We start from the raw sequence: 16,629 nt of genomic DNA on the forward strand, positions 1-16,629 counted from the left end.
GGAGGTCTCCATCTTAACGTTCTTGGAGGGGTTGGAAGTTAATGGAGCGGCAGCCGCGTTCGTGTTCGGCTGAGCGGGGAGGGGCGGGGGGAGAGGGAGGGATCGCCCTCCCGACCCCAGTGAGAACTTTTTGGCCGCTTTGGAACGTGGGTGGATTGCAAATGTGTTGGGCAAGACGCCCTTTTTTTGCCGAAATCTGTTTAACTTGTAAATAACCTGTGTATCTTTTTGGGTGTGTAGTTTGACTCTGCTGCATCTTGGCAGCAGTGTGTGATTACAGCGCGACATGGAGATCCGGGTCTGTGACGTTGCGTTTCGCCAACAAAACAGTTGAATAGGCGAGAGTTTCCTGAAAGGTGCGATCGTGGCATCGTAAGCACCTTTAAGTGGTGCTTAAGTCGTTCCCTTTGAATTCGGTACGGCTTACACCCTGCTAGCAAGTGGGGTTAGCATTGCAGTCTACACTGTTATTAATCTCAGGGCGATACCACATACCCTCCCAACATTTCTCTGATGAAAATAGGGACATCCTATTCTCCATCAGGAAGCTTCTCGTGCGTTTGATCGCCTGCACACATAAGACGTCATATGCACATTGACATTGGTGGCTCTGCCTCACCTACCTCACAGGGGTGTTGTGAGACTGGCCAGAAAGTAAATCCAGTTGAATTTAGTGTGACTTAGTTCTAAGTAAAAATGCTTCAGAGTGCAGTGTAAGGCTACCTGGTCTTGACCCAGTTACCTGTGAATAAGCTCCATTGAAAACAGTGGCACTTATTTCTGAGTAAAGACAGTGTAAGACTCCAATTACAGTAAAGGAATAAACACTCCGTGTGTTTCCAGAGAAATGGCTGGCTGCTGAAGCATTGCAATTAAAGAATTTAAAGTGGATTGGTAACCTTTCCCTCAAAATTATAGGAAGGCTTTGTATGCCAGCTTCACAATTTATTTAATTTGGCACAGGGATTTTATTTTCAGGATAAACAGGACCTAGTTTTGCACCTACACACTTTTAATTGTTCTCCCAATATATGAAGGAGGAAAAAGGAAAACACCGACATTCTGGGATCACATCAGAAACAGAGACAGCTTCTATAATTCTGAGACAGTCCCTGGAAAGATATGCTGATATTATAGATCTATTGAAATGGTCCACTGATTTCAGTGGCTTCTGTCTATTAGCCTTACTCAGAGAATATTCAATGATATTAATGGACATGACTAACAGGTCTATTAATTTCAGTGGGAATAGTCTGCTTATAATGTAATAGGTGTACTCAGAGCATTAGGCATGTATCAACCTCAACGCACACACATCTTTAGAAGGCTAGTTAGTATAAAACATGGTGCAACATTCACACAGCTGTCCTGCTTCTCTCTGCAAAATGGGACATATAATATTGGTCAGGTTACCTAGTGCAGGATACAACTGCATCGTAGTTTTCATTGTTGTTCAAGATTAACATTTTTCTCCACAGATGATTATAAGGGTATCAAAACACCAGATGCATACAGTAGTTGTAATGAATACTACTGAAAAGGTGGAAATAATGAATTGGACTTCATTGCAAAAGGATCTGTGAAAATAGATGTAATTTCAGTTTGTACTATTTCTCCATAGGAGAAGCAGCTGACTGCAGGAAACTTTTGCCATTGGATTACTGTAAACCTTGTGACCTCAGGATTCTCACCACCAGAATTTTACTGGATCACGGAGAAAAAATGTTAACCCTGCACCTAAAAACATTTCTTAAATAAAGAGGAACCCCCCTTTTTTGCTCCTTTTGCCTTCTTAAACAACATGCTGAAAGCAGCATACTGTTCCTAAGCAAACCTTTACACCTTAAGATTCTTTATTCTATTGCTGCAACCTTGTATAGCAGCTATTTCCCCATGACTTCCCATTCCTTTTACCAGCACCTTGTATGTTTATACTCCCACTTTTTTCTTCCCTTGCGTATGTTGTCTTTTCCAACATTAAATATTCCCCTTCATTCCAGTTTGGTTCTACCTCTCTCACCCTTTCCAAATTTCTGGAACACTTGGGAAGAACACACCCTATTTAGCTCGTAACATTACATACAAGCCCATACATAAATATGGCAAGATTAAATATTTGTATAGTTGTACAGCAGTACTGATTTCATCGTTTCATGCACAGTGAAAAGCAAATGGGTTTTTTTTCAGATTTAAGGAAACTTGCACTATTCCCCGCCCCCTAATGAAATAAAAGCTGACAAAACAATGGGGCATCATAGACCTAAATCTTTTATTTCAGTAGAAGGGTTGCCCAGTCAATTTTACAGGCAGCAGTTGATGAACAGGTAGAAAAAAACAGCAATAATATTCTGAGTTGTCATTTAGACTCAAGGTGATCTCTGGAGTCTTCTCTAAGCCCATAATCAATGATTTTTGTTTTAACTAAACGTTGGATATTTCCAGAGGTAAAAAATGGACTTCTGCATGTTAAAGAACCACTCTGATACTAGCACACCATACTTTGCTGTAGCAGAGTATCAGTTTAGTCTAAACTAACGGAACCGATTGTTTGATCCATGTGTGATTTTAAGGTATGACTTAACTGATGAAAGAACGTTACTTTCTTAAAACAATCCACCTCAGTTGTGTGGTAGTGTTTTCTTGCTTTACAAGAAGCTATTTGCAAAAAGACTGGACTCAACTCATAGATTTCTTGAGATTAAAAAAAAGAGATTTGGCAATAGAGGGAGGCAAGCAGAAGCTGACATTTCTTCCCCTGCCTCCTGTTGCCAGTCCCTACAGCTTACCAAAATTATCTCCCCCTCCTAGAGGACCAAAGGACCCTGCACCTGTTCACTTTTCTGCAATACCCCCTACACCACTTATCAGGATTCTCCGAACTTCAGGGGAACAGAAAAGTGGGCTTCTGCTCACCCCCTTTTGTTGACAGATTGCTGAATCCAACCTGTGTCTTTCACCAATAAATGGGTTTAAAAAATCCAGTACCATCCAGTGCATTTATTTCTTGCAATGTGTATGGATGTATCCATTCCTATTTCAACACATACAAGTTTATATGACAATTATCAACACTAGAAGCAAAACAGCCAAAGTGTAGAGGAGCACATGAGAGAAACTGTCAGACTTCTTGTTTTGCCCAGAAGATAAAGCTAAGCACTTCCAAAATGAAGGAAGCAAATATCCTCTTCAGGGTTAACAATCAGAATTATCCAGAAGTGTGGACAGCAAGCAGTATCCTCTTCCCCCCCGCATAAGCAACTACTTCAACTAGAGACAGAAATTTATACAGCATTTCATATAGCTGGGGCGACTTTACCATGAGTATACATTTTTGCATATCTAATAGCAGGTTTAGGTATATATTTGCTACTCTGCGTATCAGATAAACAATCTGATACAATGCCCAGGACAACAATAATGGAGTGCGGACATGAACTGGAAAAAACACTCCAGCCTTTTCAATTCTTTGAATTTAGCACAAACATGTAATCTGATCCATGGCGCCATATATCTCACATAACTTATCAATGGCACAAGGTGAAATGAATTATACTTCCAGCTAGGAAACATGCCATTATTGCCTCTGTAATTGTAGACAGATCAAAAACTTGTATTTTGCTATATTACTCTTGTGCAATAAAACCAGAACTGCAAACACTCCTGGAACTTGTCTATCAATACTTATAAATGCAGCTGCTGCAATTCACAATAGAAACCTAGTGGCAGATTAGAACAAAATTATCTTCCTGTTATCCTCACGCTTTTAAAATGATCACCTGTGACTGTTTTTGCAAATCTAAGTGGTTACTGGTGGGCTTTTAAAGACATGGCAAAAGAAAGAACCTATCTGAATAATTAAGCTACCCAAGAGTCAAGATGCTTTATACTGACCAATCTGATCTAAAAAGAGTTAGTGTGAGAAGCTGCAGCTCTCACTTGGCTCCCCGTTTATACTCAGAACATAATAAAGTTGACAAACTTAAAGCTTTATTGTAGTTTCTAATATAAACAAGGAACTGGGATTCAATCAATGTCCATTTCAGGAAGTTTCTTTTCTGTAGTTGTTTGGGCTGTTGAATCAGTACTCTGTTCTGTAGTCTGAGACGCTCCGAAGCCATCCCCCTGGCCTTCTACTGGACCATTCTGTTCTGCTGGCTTTTGATCCTCTTTTGGAAGTTCCACCTTGGGTTTAGGTTTGTTGATTATAGGATTACACATACTGATCAGTTCCTAAAATGAAAGAACCAGAACACAGCACACACCAGGAAATTAAGTAAAGTTATGTTAAGGTTGCTCTCCAAAATGTAGCAGTAGCAGGACCATGGCTGGCAGCTAGATACCAACATTAGCTTCCCTAGCCTGTTTCTACAGTACCTGGAGAAAAACAGCCAGAAGTGGCTGGAAGGTTTTGCCAGCAAACTGCCGGTGACACCTAACAAATTTCCATAGCAATACATTTTGGGGTGGGGAGCCGGAAGGCAGGGAAACCTAGTTTTTGGAGGTCACAATTGGCAGCGGGTCACCACCAGCTTTGGGTGCCTCCTTTGGGGTGGGAGAAGTGTGAGGGAGCCATGTGAGTGAGTGGTTTCTTTTACAGATTATTAATTGTATGTCTGCAGAGATAATTTTATTGTTTTTAGATCGTTATACTTTTTATTGCTTTTAGGAGCTTGTGGTTTTGTGCTTTATTCCATTTTTATCTTCTACCCTACTTTAATGACTTCATGCTCTGAAGCAGTTTATTAATTCATTAAATAATAACATAGTTGTGTGTTGGCTTGCTACTAGGTGAGAAGCTGGAGCAGCTGTATGTTTGCAGTGGGCAGAATATGAATTAATACATTGTTCACCGCTTTGGAGGCCTTTGAGACAAAAAGTGGTCAATAAATAAACCATAACGTAAGGTTAAGAAAACAGTTGGAAAATATATGTGAATGGACCAACTGAATCAGAATGTACAATAACTTCTGCAATTCTCTCAGTTGTAGAAAATTCTATAATATCAATATACTAATTAAAGGCACTTTAAAACACTAGTTTAACTCAATTTATGGGGAGTGACTGTAGCTCAGTGGTAAAAAACCTGCTTTGCATATCAAATGCCCCAGCTTCTCCAGGTAAAGTTGGGAAATACTGCTGTCCAAAATGCTTGAGAGAATCTGTGTACAGACAGTTCTGAGCTAAACGGGAACAATGATCTGATTTCATATAAGGCAGCAGCTCCTAGGTTCTTAACTTCATCATTCCCCTGCAGTTTCAAAATTATTACTTACTTTTGTTTTTGCTTCAATTTCCTTAGCTGTGATAACAGGGTCCAAAGACAGGCTTCGCTTGTTCTGAAGATTGAGTTTGTTGTTCATCCATTCCATTGCATCATTTGCACTCTTCTCCACTTTGGCCACTTCTGCAGGATCTAAGTGGTCGTACTGTTCATCCTAAAATTTTAAGTAGTGAAATGTGACTTTGTAGAGTAATGCTATTCTACACTTCTTCCTTTTGGTAAATCATAATAAAACTTTAGCCTCAGTCTGACAAAATAATCTGAATTAATGAAGCCCGGTGGTCTACTAAACAAACAAACTTAACAGAAGAGCACTATTGTCATGCTGTACTGATTAAAACATATCAAGTTAAGAGGGAGAATAAGCAGTAAAATCTGCTTGTTTGCTATGGAAAGAGACTACAATTTCCAAGCATAGCTGCCATCACCTGAAAATGTATCCTATAAGGCCCAGAAAAGGAAAAAGGATTTCTGCCTTAAAGTTTACTACTGAAATTATTTAAGACAATTTTGATATACTAACTTGTCATATAAAAGATAAAGATACCTTTGCTTTAAAAGCAAGAACAGCTTTCATGTAGAGTTGGATTTGTTTTCCAAGTTCTTCAAAGGCTTTTGGTCTTTCTTCAGATTCTTGAAATCGTACCTGAATAGGCTGTCCCACAGCCTGAATTGAAGAGAAGTTTACCAAGACAGTTATTGATCTGAACCACACTTGTAAGATGAGTTACACTTGGACTGAAGACAGACACAGCATATTAATTTTAAAAGCAGCTTATGTCTTGCCTGCAGAGAACTGTAGTAGCAACATAGAAAAAACCCTCTAAATATAATATCTTGTAAGGAAAGCTGGTGATTCAAGATGTTGTGATTGCTTTACAAGTGTATAATTTACATGTTAAAGTTAACATTTAGACAAAACACACTGGGTTCAATTGTGGGTGGGATTGCTAATGTCATTTTCCCCAGAACTCCACTCACTGAATCCAACCTTGTGTCTTTCACCATGCACACAAAGCTGAATGCACACAAGTTAAATGTGTGTAAGTTGCAGGTTTACTGTATCAGACCCCTCAAGTGTCCCGATTTATTTGGCACATGACGGATTGGCAGAAGCCACCCTGGCTTCTGTTCCCAATCCCAAGATGGGTGCTTGGATCTGCATTGTATCAAGAGATGCAGTGCAGGCTGGGTGTGGCCTGCCGGAAGGTCGGCCAGGCCTGCACTGCTTCTGCCAACATGGCACAGGATGGGTGCTGCAGAGGACGACTGGAGAAAGGTAGGTGGGGTGGGAGCAGGCGAGGAAGGGGTACCCTGAACTGCCCTCCTAAAATGTTGGGAGGGATGCTGTATACAATCTGACCAACCTGGATGAGCCTGTATAATCCTAGCACAGCTAGTTCACTCTCCACCCCAGCCGCCAGAATGTTTTCCCACGGTAATTACAATGCACAAGCAACATTCATGTATTGCAGATAGATCCTTGTGTGTCAGGTTTCAGCTAAGTCAAGTTTGACAGTTTTTGAAGTCCCACTTACTTTCAATTCTGTCAATTTATCAATGTAAACCTGTTTTGACTGGTCTTCGCCCTCTTCATATAGCCAGTTTTCTGTGTCTTCCAACTTGAGAGTGAAACTATTACGATCCTAGGAAAAAAATATAAATAATGCAAATTGTGGGTTCTTTTTTTAAACGAACAATGCATTTCAGATTAACTAAAGTGACATGAACCTTCAGCTCACATGACATCCTGTATGCAGCAGGTAGGCATAACTTGGTGGAACCACCTCATAGGCCAAATTAGGTCCTATGCTGGGGAAAACTAAGCCAATATGGCAGAGGTTGCCCATCAATGATTTATAAGAGAAAGTAGACTATGTAAGCCTCCAATGCTGATACTGGATGAACAGGTCAGATCCTAACATTCATAGCACTTGTTTTTAGAAGCACTTACCTCTTCACTAACAAATTTCTCATACACGCCACAGAGTTTGTCTCTCATTTCATAAACGTATTCCTCTACAGCATTCTTGGCGTCATTCCGTTCCTTCTCCAGTTTATCTTGCATGATCATTTTGCCCTATCAGAAACATATTTATTATTTTCGTTTCAATTAAAATAAGATTACTTTGTGCCTGTGTGATTTATTACATGATCCCCTCACCTCAGCATCAACCACTAGTAATTTGTAAAAAACTTTTCTCCACTGACATTATTGCTTACCTCATTCTCAATAAATAAGTTCAACATATCCTTTCCTATCTGCCACACCAACTGATTCTCAATAGGAAGGTCAACAGTCGTAGTCTTTACTTTAGCTTTTTTAGCCTGAGGAGGTTGATCTGTTTTCTTCTCTTTTGATCCAGTTTGAGTTGTCTGCATTAAAACAGAATTCAAAACAGAAAAAGAAACTGTGACTAATCAATTGTGGCTTCTGGACATTTGTTTCAAGTTCTTTTTATTGAAGCTTTTCTATGTTGGGAACCAGCATTCTCACTAAGAACTCAACACTAAAACAAATCACTGTTATTCAAGTCCCACTGGCTACTTGTGTCCTATTAGTCAACACATTTTAGTTTAACACACAATTTTTACCTCCATTTCTTCAGCCTCAGTCTTGTTTTCAGCTTGTGCTTGTTGCTGGTGTTCCTCAGTCTTCTGTTGCTCCTTCTGTTGTTCTTCCTGGTCTACTTGCATCTTCTGAAATTAGTGAATAAAGCTTTGAATATAGATCAAGGAAACAGATCTTACTAAATGTGACTGATAGAAAGTCACTTGAATTTCTTTCATGTCCTTGTAGTGTGTTTCTTTCTAAACTTCCACTACTAAAGGAAGGCGGAAAAGTAGGCAGCTCTCATTTTCAGAGCAAAAGAAGGAACTCATGTCTCATACTGCAAAGGCCCTCTCACTTGTCAAAGTCCTCTCTCAGCAAATTCTCTAAGCACTTTAAAGCTCAGAGGCAGCACATACCCCTAACAGTAATGATCAGCAAGAGCACAATACGTTTGACAATAACATATGTTCTTCTGGCTTTTAAAGACTATTGGAGCTGGAGGAAGCGAGACACGCCAAAGAGGAGGCTATGGCTATAGAAATCCAGATTGTTGCTTAGCTTAAAAGGTTCAAAAGCTTGTTTTCTATTTACAAGTAACTTGAGGTGTTTTTTTTAAAAAAAAATGTACATCAGGGATGGGGATAACATGGGCCTTTACTGGACTCCAATTCCCATCAGCGCCAATGGTCAGAGATGATTAGAGCTGCAGTCCAGCAGCATCTGGAGGGCCACAGGTTCCTCATCCCTGTGGGTACATTCTAGTTTCCTATATATTTACCTAAATGTATTTATGTTGTTGGGACAGCTGCATAGTCTATTTCAGTGAACATGTGAAGATGCAGTCAAAGTTCATTGTCAGCAACTTCAGCATTCCTTGTTAAAGGAATGTTTCAAATCCTGTGTTTGCGAAGTTCATTATTCTGGACAACCTGTATCAGTGGTAAGATACAGTGGTACCGCCGGTTGCAGACAGGATCCATTCTGGAGCTCTGGTTGGATCCCGAGGTTTCTGCAACCGGAGGGACTGCTTCTGCGCATGCGGCAAAAACCCGGGTTTGCCGCTTACATATCCCAAAGTTTATGTAAGCGGAGGGATACGTAAGCGAAGGTATGACTGTACTGCTAAAAGCTAGGCTAACAAGGGCATATGACAATTAATAGAAGTTACCTCTTCCTCTTTTGCATGCTGATCTGTTTCCATAGGCTCTTCACTTTCTTCAGATTTATGAACTTCTACAAGTGATGCACTTGAAACACTGAAAATGCCATGGATGTTTACTCGGACTTTAACTTTAACTTTTGAACTGGTTCCATCTTTTTGGGGAATTACCTTCTGAACTAAAAATTGAGCTAAACAGGAAAATAAGACAGTAGCTTTATTAAAAGTAAATTCAGTCATTTTAAGGTGGTTCTTAACAGCAAGCATTTGGTTCTATTTTAATAGTAGCAAAACATTTTGTGATTTGAGTGAGAAGCTTGATTTTGGCATGCACTCAACACCTACCCATCCCCAACAGAGTACAAAACTGGTTCCAAAACTCATCTTTACATAGCTTTTGCCTTTTCATTTAGTAGGAATCTATACACCAAATTAATATTTACATTAGTTCCCCGTTTTTACACATTCAAATCCTAAGCACATTGGAAGCTGCAGCAATATTAAAAGAATCTCACCAACAGAATTAGAAGGAAACTGGCAATTAGGTTCTCACTCCAGTTATATTACAAAGTCAAAATTACTTTCTTATGCATACATACCTATGGCAGGATTTGGGTAAGGCAATTCCTTAGGACAACTATAGTAAGCTTCCAGCGTGAAAGGTTCTTTTCTGTAGAATGTCAAGACCTTGGAAAATGGTGCAGCATGATTCTTTGGGAAGACTTCACAATCACTGTAGGAAGGGAGGTTATTTTGAGTGTACATCTTTATATAATCTATTTAAGAACATGCTACCCTGCCATTTCAGACAGGAGCAGCTATGTTTAGTGGACCCAGAAAATGTATGTGTTATATCCTACAACAATTATAGCAATTTATAATAAATTTATTGCAAGCCAAACAACTGAGATTGAAGTTTTTGTATTCAAATATTCCATATGCACATCTACATAAAATAGTATAGAATTAGGTATGACTCAGCAGTAGCTAGTCCTTCAGAAGCACTTTAAAGTGTTAAATATTTACCTTAATCCTTCTTCTGCTGGGGAATTCCATTTCAAAGAAATAGGATATGGCACTAAATCTGTGATAGAAAACTCTCTCACTTTAAAAGCTGGGGATAGAATAGCACACTGAAAAGGGGAAAAAACATTAAAATAAGTTGTGCAATATTAAAGTACAGGTCAGCTGTAATATAAAAGCACTGATGGTTTCTTAACCGCCCCCCCCCCCATATAATTTGATTTGACAATGTCTATCTGCTATTGTGGTTCAGTAGACCTCTTTAAGCTAGGATTTCAAAATAACTTTCAAGTAGATTCTATTTGTATTGCATTCCCAAAAACTTAGTCTAACTATTAAGATACATTGGATTTTTAGAAAAACCAAAAAAGTTGCCTGATTTCAGCTGCAAAAAAAAAGCATGTAGAGTGTCCTGAGCAGCACATCCTTTAAAAACAAACCACACACACAACACACTTGATGAGGTAGAAAATAATGTATTGCCTTTCAATTAAATGTGTAATATTTTTTCCAACATTATTATTATTACTACTATTATTTATATGCTGCCCTATACCCAGAGGTCTCAACATTCAAGAAACTAGGATAAAGGTCTACAATATTCCAACAGTGGCTCTTACCTGCAGGGCAGCGCCTCGGGTGACAGCTTCATCAGCATTCAGAGTTGTACTGACCTCTTTACCAAAAAATTTACTGACACGCTCTTTTATAGCAGGTATCCTTGTAGACCCTCCTACTATTTCTACTGCATAGATATCCTCCTTCTTTAACTCTGTAAGGAGAAAAGACACTTGAGACATTCAAAGTCTGAACTCATTTGAGCTGGAAGAATCTGACCAGATGAAATGTGAATTACAAGTGCATTTTGGAATTGCAGCTATACTTGATACACACAAATCAAGTTAACTTTACTGTCTCTCCAAAGAAAATAGGTTCCCTAGTGGAAGATGAACACCTCTGAAACATCCCAGCTGGACCCACTCATTAGCACCAAGAAGGTCTCTGTTCATATACTGTAAACTGGGTAGCAGTTGCCAATGAAAGTGGACTTCATGGCTAATTAAAGCATCTTCATGGCTAAGATAGTTATTGTTCCAACAGTTCAGAGGAAGAACAATTCGTCTATATTAAGTTTAACTCTTGTTCTAACCTAAAATAATCTTATAAACAAAAAAATTACTTAATAGATGTATTATTAGTTTTCTAAAATGAGTTAACCACAACGTTACCTTGAGGATACAAAGGCAGCCTAGTAAAAAGCTAACAAGACACCTAAAACAAAGATTACTGCTTTTATTATAGAATACTCAATGTACCAATCATCCATATATTATACTACTCTGTGTAATCTTCTCCTGTTTATTTTAATCTTTGAGCTAAAGTGGCACTTACTAGCTTGCTCCAAAACACTGCGAAGTGGTGGTTCAACTCTAGCCAAGAGGTCATCACACATCTCTAAGAATTTGCTCCTATGGATGAGTTAAAATATGAAAATATACTTTAAAACAAAGCAGAAAATAAAACAGAGTTGTTTCCTGCAGCCTCTTAAATCCTGCCTCTCCAAAATTTACGAAGTTGCACTTACAAGGGGTACAGACACCACGTGTATTTAGAAGTAGCAGCAATGTTAAGAATTTTACAATTATTGGTGATTGATTACCGTACTGGCCCAAATATGAGCTGCACCTTTAAAATTGGAGGGGAGAAAAGAAAAAAACCAAATATAAAAACCAAATATCCCTTCCTCACTGCTCCTGGCTGCATGGGGGGGGGGGGAGAGTCACGCTCCTGGTTGCATACCGCAAGGTTGCAAATATAAGCTGCACTTTAACTTCTCATGGTCAGAATTTGGGGGGAAAGTGTGGCTTATATTTGGGACAGTATGGGATGTCATATTCAAGTACACCCACTTACTGAAATCAATTATCTTATATTTAAATCTACTGATTCCAATAACACTCTTTTCTTACTATTACCAGCATTGGATATTATCCTATATTTATTTTTATTGTACAGGATTCTACTAAATTGTAACACTACAAATATATACCGGTAATATTCTCATTCTCTCTCTCTCTCTCTCTCTCACACACACACACACACACATATATATACACACACACACACACACACACACACCATAAATCAATTTATACTAATTAATCATTTAGCTCCAAACTAACTCTTCTGCTTAAGTTTATCACCTAAATAATGGAAGAAAATTGTCAAAAGATCCAAGTGTATATCAAGGGTCATGTGTGAGATTCATCAGTTCCTTCCCCCAAAAGTGTCTATCACTGGCCATAACCACAAAATGTGGTTCATATCTCCCTTTGGTGATCGACACCTTTAACATTTATCCTCACACCCAGCATATGCTTTACAGAAATTTTTGTGGTGTTAAGCTCGTTTTACGCAGATTTTCTTTCATATTTGCACTTGTTAGTGAATTTTAAATTTTGTTATTCTTGGGGGGAAATGCTATCTAAGTCTGCATTCAGCAACCGCCTCCTCTTTTGAGATTATTACTATTAATATTATTATTATTTTGAGTTCTAGTAAAGGGTTAGAGAGTTGCATCCAACATATTTGACCATGATGAAAACAGGTTGTGGCAAACATTCCTCTTTCTATTATCTTAAATCTATAATATGGAATGAGTTTCTATTGTTTTAGGTAATCTAAGCACTGAATTAGTGATATCCCCAAGTACACTGTTGGGACGGGGGGGGGGGTCACATCTTGCTATATGTAAATAAATAAATAAATAAATACTAATAATTTATTTATACCCATCTGGCTAGTAGCAATTTTATTGGTTTAGCTATGAAAGACATTCAGAATTCATATGATTAAAAAATGAATACACTGAATTAAAATAAGTTACCTGTTCATAGTTCCCGAGACATCAATATCATTCATGAAGCATTCTATGTTCAGTGGCAGATCAGAAGCATTTGCACTCATCAACTTCTTCAGTTTCTCACATTCCTGAGATAATCTCAACAGTGGACGAATTTTGGACTTTATGTCTAGTTTATATTTCTTCCCAAATTCTTCACAAAAATAATTTACTAATACTTCATCAAATTTCCTGCCACCAAGTACGGTGTCAAATGCTGTTGCAAGAACCTTTACAAGAGAAGGCATAAAGTATCTCAGTTAAATAAGATTACTTTTCAATATTTTTTTTAAATTTTATTGTTAAAATAGTTCATCATTAATCCACATATATTACAGATATACAAGCATACAAACATACATTTCATACAATCCTTAAAAGTGTTCAAACATACTTACACTCAATCCCACAAATAATTCCTCTTCCCATCACCATCCACCACCCCTCACCCCACCTTTGTGTTAGACTTCCAATCTACTCAATTGCAATTTCTTTCCACTTCTATTACTTTCTTTCACACACCTTCAGCCTAATTTCATATTTCTTTTTCTATTACACATTGTTATCCATCTTCTTCAGTATTTCAGTGTTTGAAACGGAACTTGTTTATTCTAATAGGAGTTCCGATTTTTCGATATGGTTTTGCAAGTATCTTTTAAAAACACCTTCCAGTCCCTATCTATCTTCTCTTTTGAGATCCTTCCAATTTCTCCCATTGTTTTGGATATATTGTAGTACTCCAATAATTTGGCAAGCCACTCTATTTTTGTCAGTACAATACCACTTTTCCAGTTTTTTGCAATCAATAGCCTTGCGGCTACTGTTGCATATGAATATAAGGTCTTGTCTTCTTCCTTTAGGCTTCCTGGTACTATTCCCAATAGAAAACCTTTTCAATATTCTAAATCACTAATGATTCGATTAGCTCAAACTGGCATTTCACTCAAATCAGTGCCTGGTTTACAAACTATCACATTGTTATTATTTATTGTAACACAGAACGTTGTACAGAGTTATACAACATCCCTACTATCTACAGACCACTAACACGACGCTCAGGTGTGAGAGAAAATTACCAGCATGTGGAAAGCTTTACACCAGCCTATCCACTTCCATGTCGTCTGTGTCAGCATGCAACCTGGCCAACCACAAAGTCATATTCAGCCAAGTCAACCCACTCACACAAGGACTTCCAATTGCACAATGGAATTTCCCCTCCCTCTCCTTCCCCCACCAAATCTGCTTCAGTTAGTTGGGGGAACCCCCAGAACAGATTTTGAGGGCACAGGGAAGAGAAGCGATGGAGAAGTTTCACTGTGCAAGTGGAAGCCCTTGTTCAAGAGTGATGGCTTCACTGCATACAACTCAAAGTTGCCATTCATACATTTAATGTGGCAACCATTATTTCATAGAACCTCTTCAGGGAAGGCATCCAAGTTTCACCCAGACTCAGAGACCTTTCAAAACCAACATTCTTTGAAATGATAGCTAAACTAAATGTGTGAGTCACTGAAGGCACAGAAGTTAGGCATCCAATCAGCTGTTATTTTTTATGGGTGAACCCCTGAAGGAATATATAGCCTTCTATATATGAACCGCTACTGAGTTGTTCTGACAAGGCAATGAAGCAGGAGTACTTTATGACTGCCTGTGGGAACAGTGCATTTCTGACACTGGAGTCAATCCAGACATCTTTACAAGAAAGATGAGATACCATAAGAGGCACTGTGAAAAAACTGGACTGACTTCATCTGTGGGGAATGCATTATCTACCAAAAAACCCCACAAAAAAACTAACACCTTTCATGAGTTTTCTTTTAAGCAGAATACATGCCACTGCTGGAGACCATATGTTTCTGAATACCAGTTGTTGGGAACTGCAGGAGGGGAAAGTGCTGTTGTGCTTCACTATGTGTGTCCACTATGAGAAAAAGATACTGGACTAGATGGAATACTGGCCTGATCCATCACACTTTTGTGTTCTTTTGCAGAAGTGAAGACAGAGCAGCAACTACTAGAACATTACATGTATTTAATGACCCAGTTTGTTATCTTGACATAGCAATGCTTCTTGACTCTAACATTTTGTATACCAGAAAATCAATATATTCCATTATTAAAATAAGTGCATAGCTTTACTTACCTTTAATTTTCCCTTGTTGAATGCACATACTGAAACTTGATATGCTGAATGGCCTATGTCAACAAACACGACGTTTCTTGGCTTCTCTTCTAATGAAGGCAGATCTTGTTTATAGATCCCATATGCCAGAGCAACTAGGGAGAATTCAGTTCACTATGAGTGAAATACATTTCAATTCCTAGCTAGATACATTATTTTTAAACAAAATGATTGTCACGGCCACCCAGGACGGGTCCCAGCTCACAAGAGACCTCACTCCGTTGCAGTTTATTTACAGGAAAAGTTTATTGAAGATTTCTGCTTCTCGTACAGTTCAGCATCGTGGCCGTACGTCTGTCGCGTTAGACCGCTGAAGTCCCCTCTGACTCCTCCCCTCTTCCACACCAACTTAATAGCCTGGCTCTAGACCACCTCTTCCTCTCCTTTCTTTTCCGCAGGGTCTTCCTGCCCCCCTGGGTTCCCTCTCTCCGTGACTCGCCTGAGGCTGAATCCTCTGCCGCCTCTTCCCCCCTCCTTCTGGCTTTAGGGCCGGGCTCCTCCCCTGAGCTCTCTCCACTTCCGCGCGCCTCTACGTTTGAACTTGGCGCGCGTACGTTGCTGCTGACCTTTCTTTCGACCGCTACACCACCCCTTGTTCTGCTCTCCACCCTTTCCGGCTGAACACCTTGCTCCAACCCCCTTTCTCTGTTCTCTCCTAATCCTGCTCCCTCCGAGAGGCTGACGACTCCACCCCCTTTACTCCGTTCCGGCTGAGACGCCTCTTGCTGCGTCTGTCTTCCACTGGGCTCCTCTCCGCTTCTCCCTTCTCCTCCCTTTTGCTTGATTAAGGTAACCCCCTTTTGAGAATCCTCTGACTCGCTGCTCAGACTCGTGGATTCCCTCAGAATTCCGTCATCTTCTTCCTCATCCTTCTGCCCCTCCTCCCACTCGCTCTCCGTCTCCTCTGTCATCTCCTCCTCTCTCCCAGAAACCCTGACATCCATCCCCCCCTCGAAGCCCCCCCTTCCCCCCTCCCGCTCGCCGGGTGCAGGTTGAGGAAAACGTGGTTCTTCCGGGGTCGGTTCAGGATACAAGTTGTCCACTTCAACGTTCTCCTCTGTCATCTCCGTATATGTGTGTTCGAACTCGGGTTCCCCACCCACAGACATCACAGTCTCTTCCTCCATCACTGCTTCTCCTGGCGCTGCCTGCCAAGGACCTACCATCCATCTCTGACTCCATGCCTCCCTTGGCTGATCCACCCACCAACAAGGGCCTGTCTCCTCCCCCCCCAGTCTCGGATCCCTGGTCGGGCTTGTTTCGGGCGTATGGCCCTCGGGTGAGGAGAAACCCTCGAACGTGCTGTCTGACAAAGTGGGCGTGAAAAGCCAATCATCAAAATACTCCTCGGGCATGGGCTTGTGCGGAAAAAGTGCATGGAACTCCTCCTTCAACAGGGGTTCGTCCAACGCGTAACCCGGCACCCAGCTATTGGCAGAGGCCGGAGTGCCTTCCCTGGCTAGAAAATATTCAACTCCCTCCTCCCCCCATCTCGAGTCCAGTATCTCTGTGACCTCGTTAAGAGGTT

The 16,629-nt window shown here is 40.0% G+C and overlaps 1 protein-coding gene and 1 long non-coding RNA gene across 2 annotated transcripts in view; one reads left to right on the plus strand and one right to left on the minus strand.

Annotated features, from left to right (window-relative positions):
* The first annotated feature begins 302 nt into the window (after window positions 1-302).
* On the plus strand, window positions 303-2,577 carry LOC309364099. Its single transcript, XR_014165732.1, has 2 exons — window positions 303-416; window positions 1,622-2,577. It is a non-coding gene; the product is annotated as an uncharacterized lncRNA (long non-coding RNA).
* HSPA4 (heat shock protein family A (Hsp70) member 4) overlaps window positions 2,251-16,629 on the minus strand; it is a 30,124-nt gene continuing 15,745 nt past the window's right edge. Inside the window, exons 6-19 of the mRNA XM_081900795.1 lie at window positions 15,063-15,196; window positions 12,905-13,149; window positions 11,410-11,486; window positions 10,638-10,789; window positions 10,021-10,127; window positions 9,594-9,727; window positions 9,004-9,185; window positions 7,877-7,981; window positions 7,505-7,657; window positions 7,236-7,361; window positions 6,820-6,927; window positions 5,829-5,948; window positions 5,274-5,435; window positions 2,251-4,230 (exon numbers count right to left, since the gene is read on the minus strand). Coding sequence (XP_081756921.1) covers window positions 4,024-4,230; window positions 5,274-5,435; window positions 5,829-5,948; window positions 6,820-6,927; window positions 7,236-7,361; window positions 7,505-7,657; window positions 7,877-7,981; window positions 9,004-9,185; window positions 9,594-9,727; window positions 10,021-10,127; window positions 10,638-10,789; window positions 11,410-11,486; window positions 12,905-13,149; window positions 15,063-15,196 — 2,012 coding nt within the window. The 3' untranslated portion in view covers window positions 2,251-4,023. The remainder of the gene's footprint in view (window positions 4,231-5,273; window positions 5,436-5,828; window positions 5,949-6,819; window positions 6,928-7,235; window positions 7,362-7,504; window positions 7,658-7,876; window positions 7,982-9,003; window positions 9,186-9,593; window positions 9,728-10,020; window positions 10,128-10,637; window positions 10,790-11,409; window positions 11,487-12,904; window positions 13,150-15,062; window positions 15,197-16,629) is intronic.

The sequence above is a fragment of the Podarcis melisellensis genome (genome assembly GCF_964234715.1).
Source record: "Podarcis melisellensis genome assembly, chromosome: 2".
In the NCBI taxonomy this organism is placed as follows: Eukaryota; Metazoa; Chordata; class Lepidosauria; order Squamata; family Lacertidae; genus Podarcis; species Podarcis melisellensis.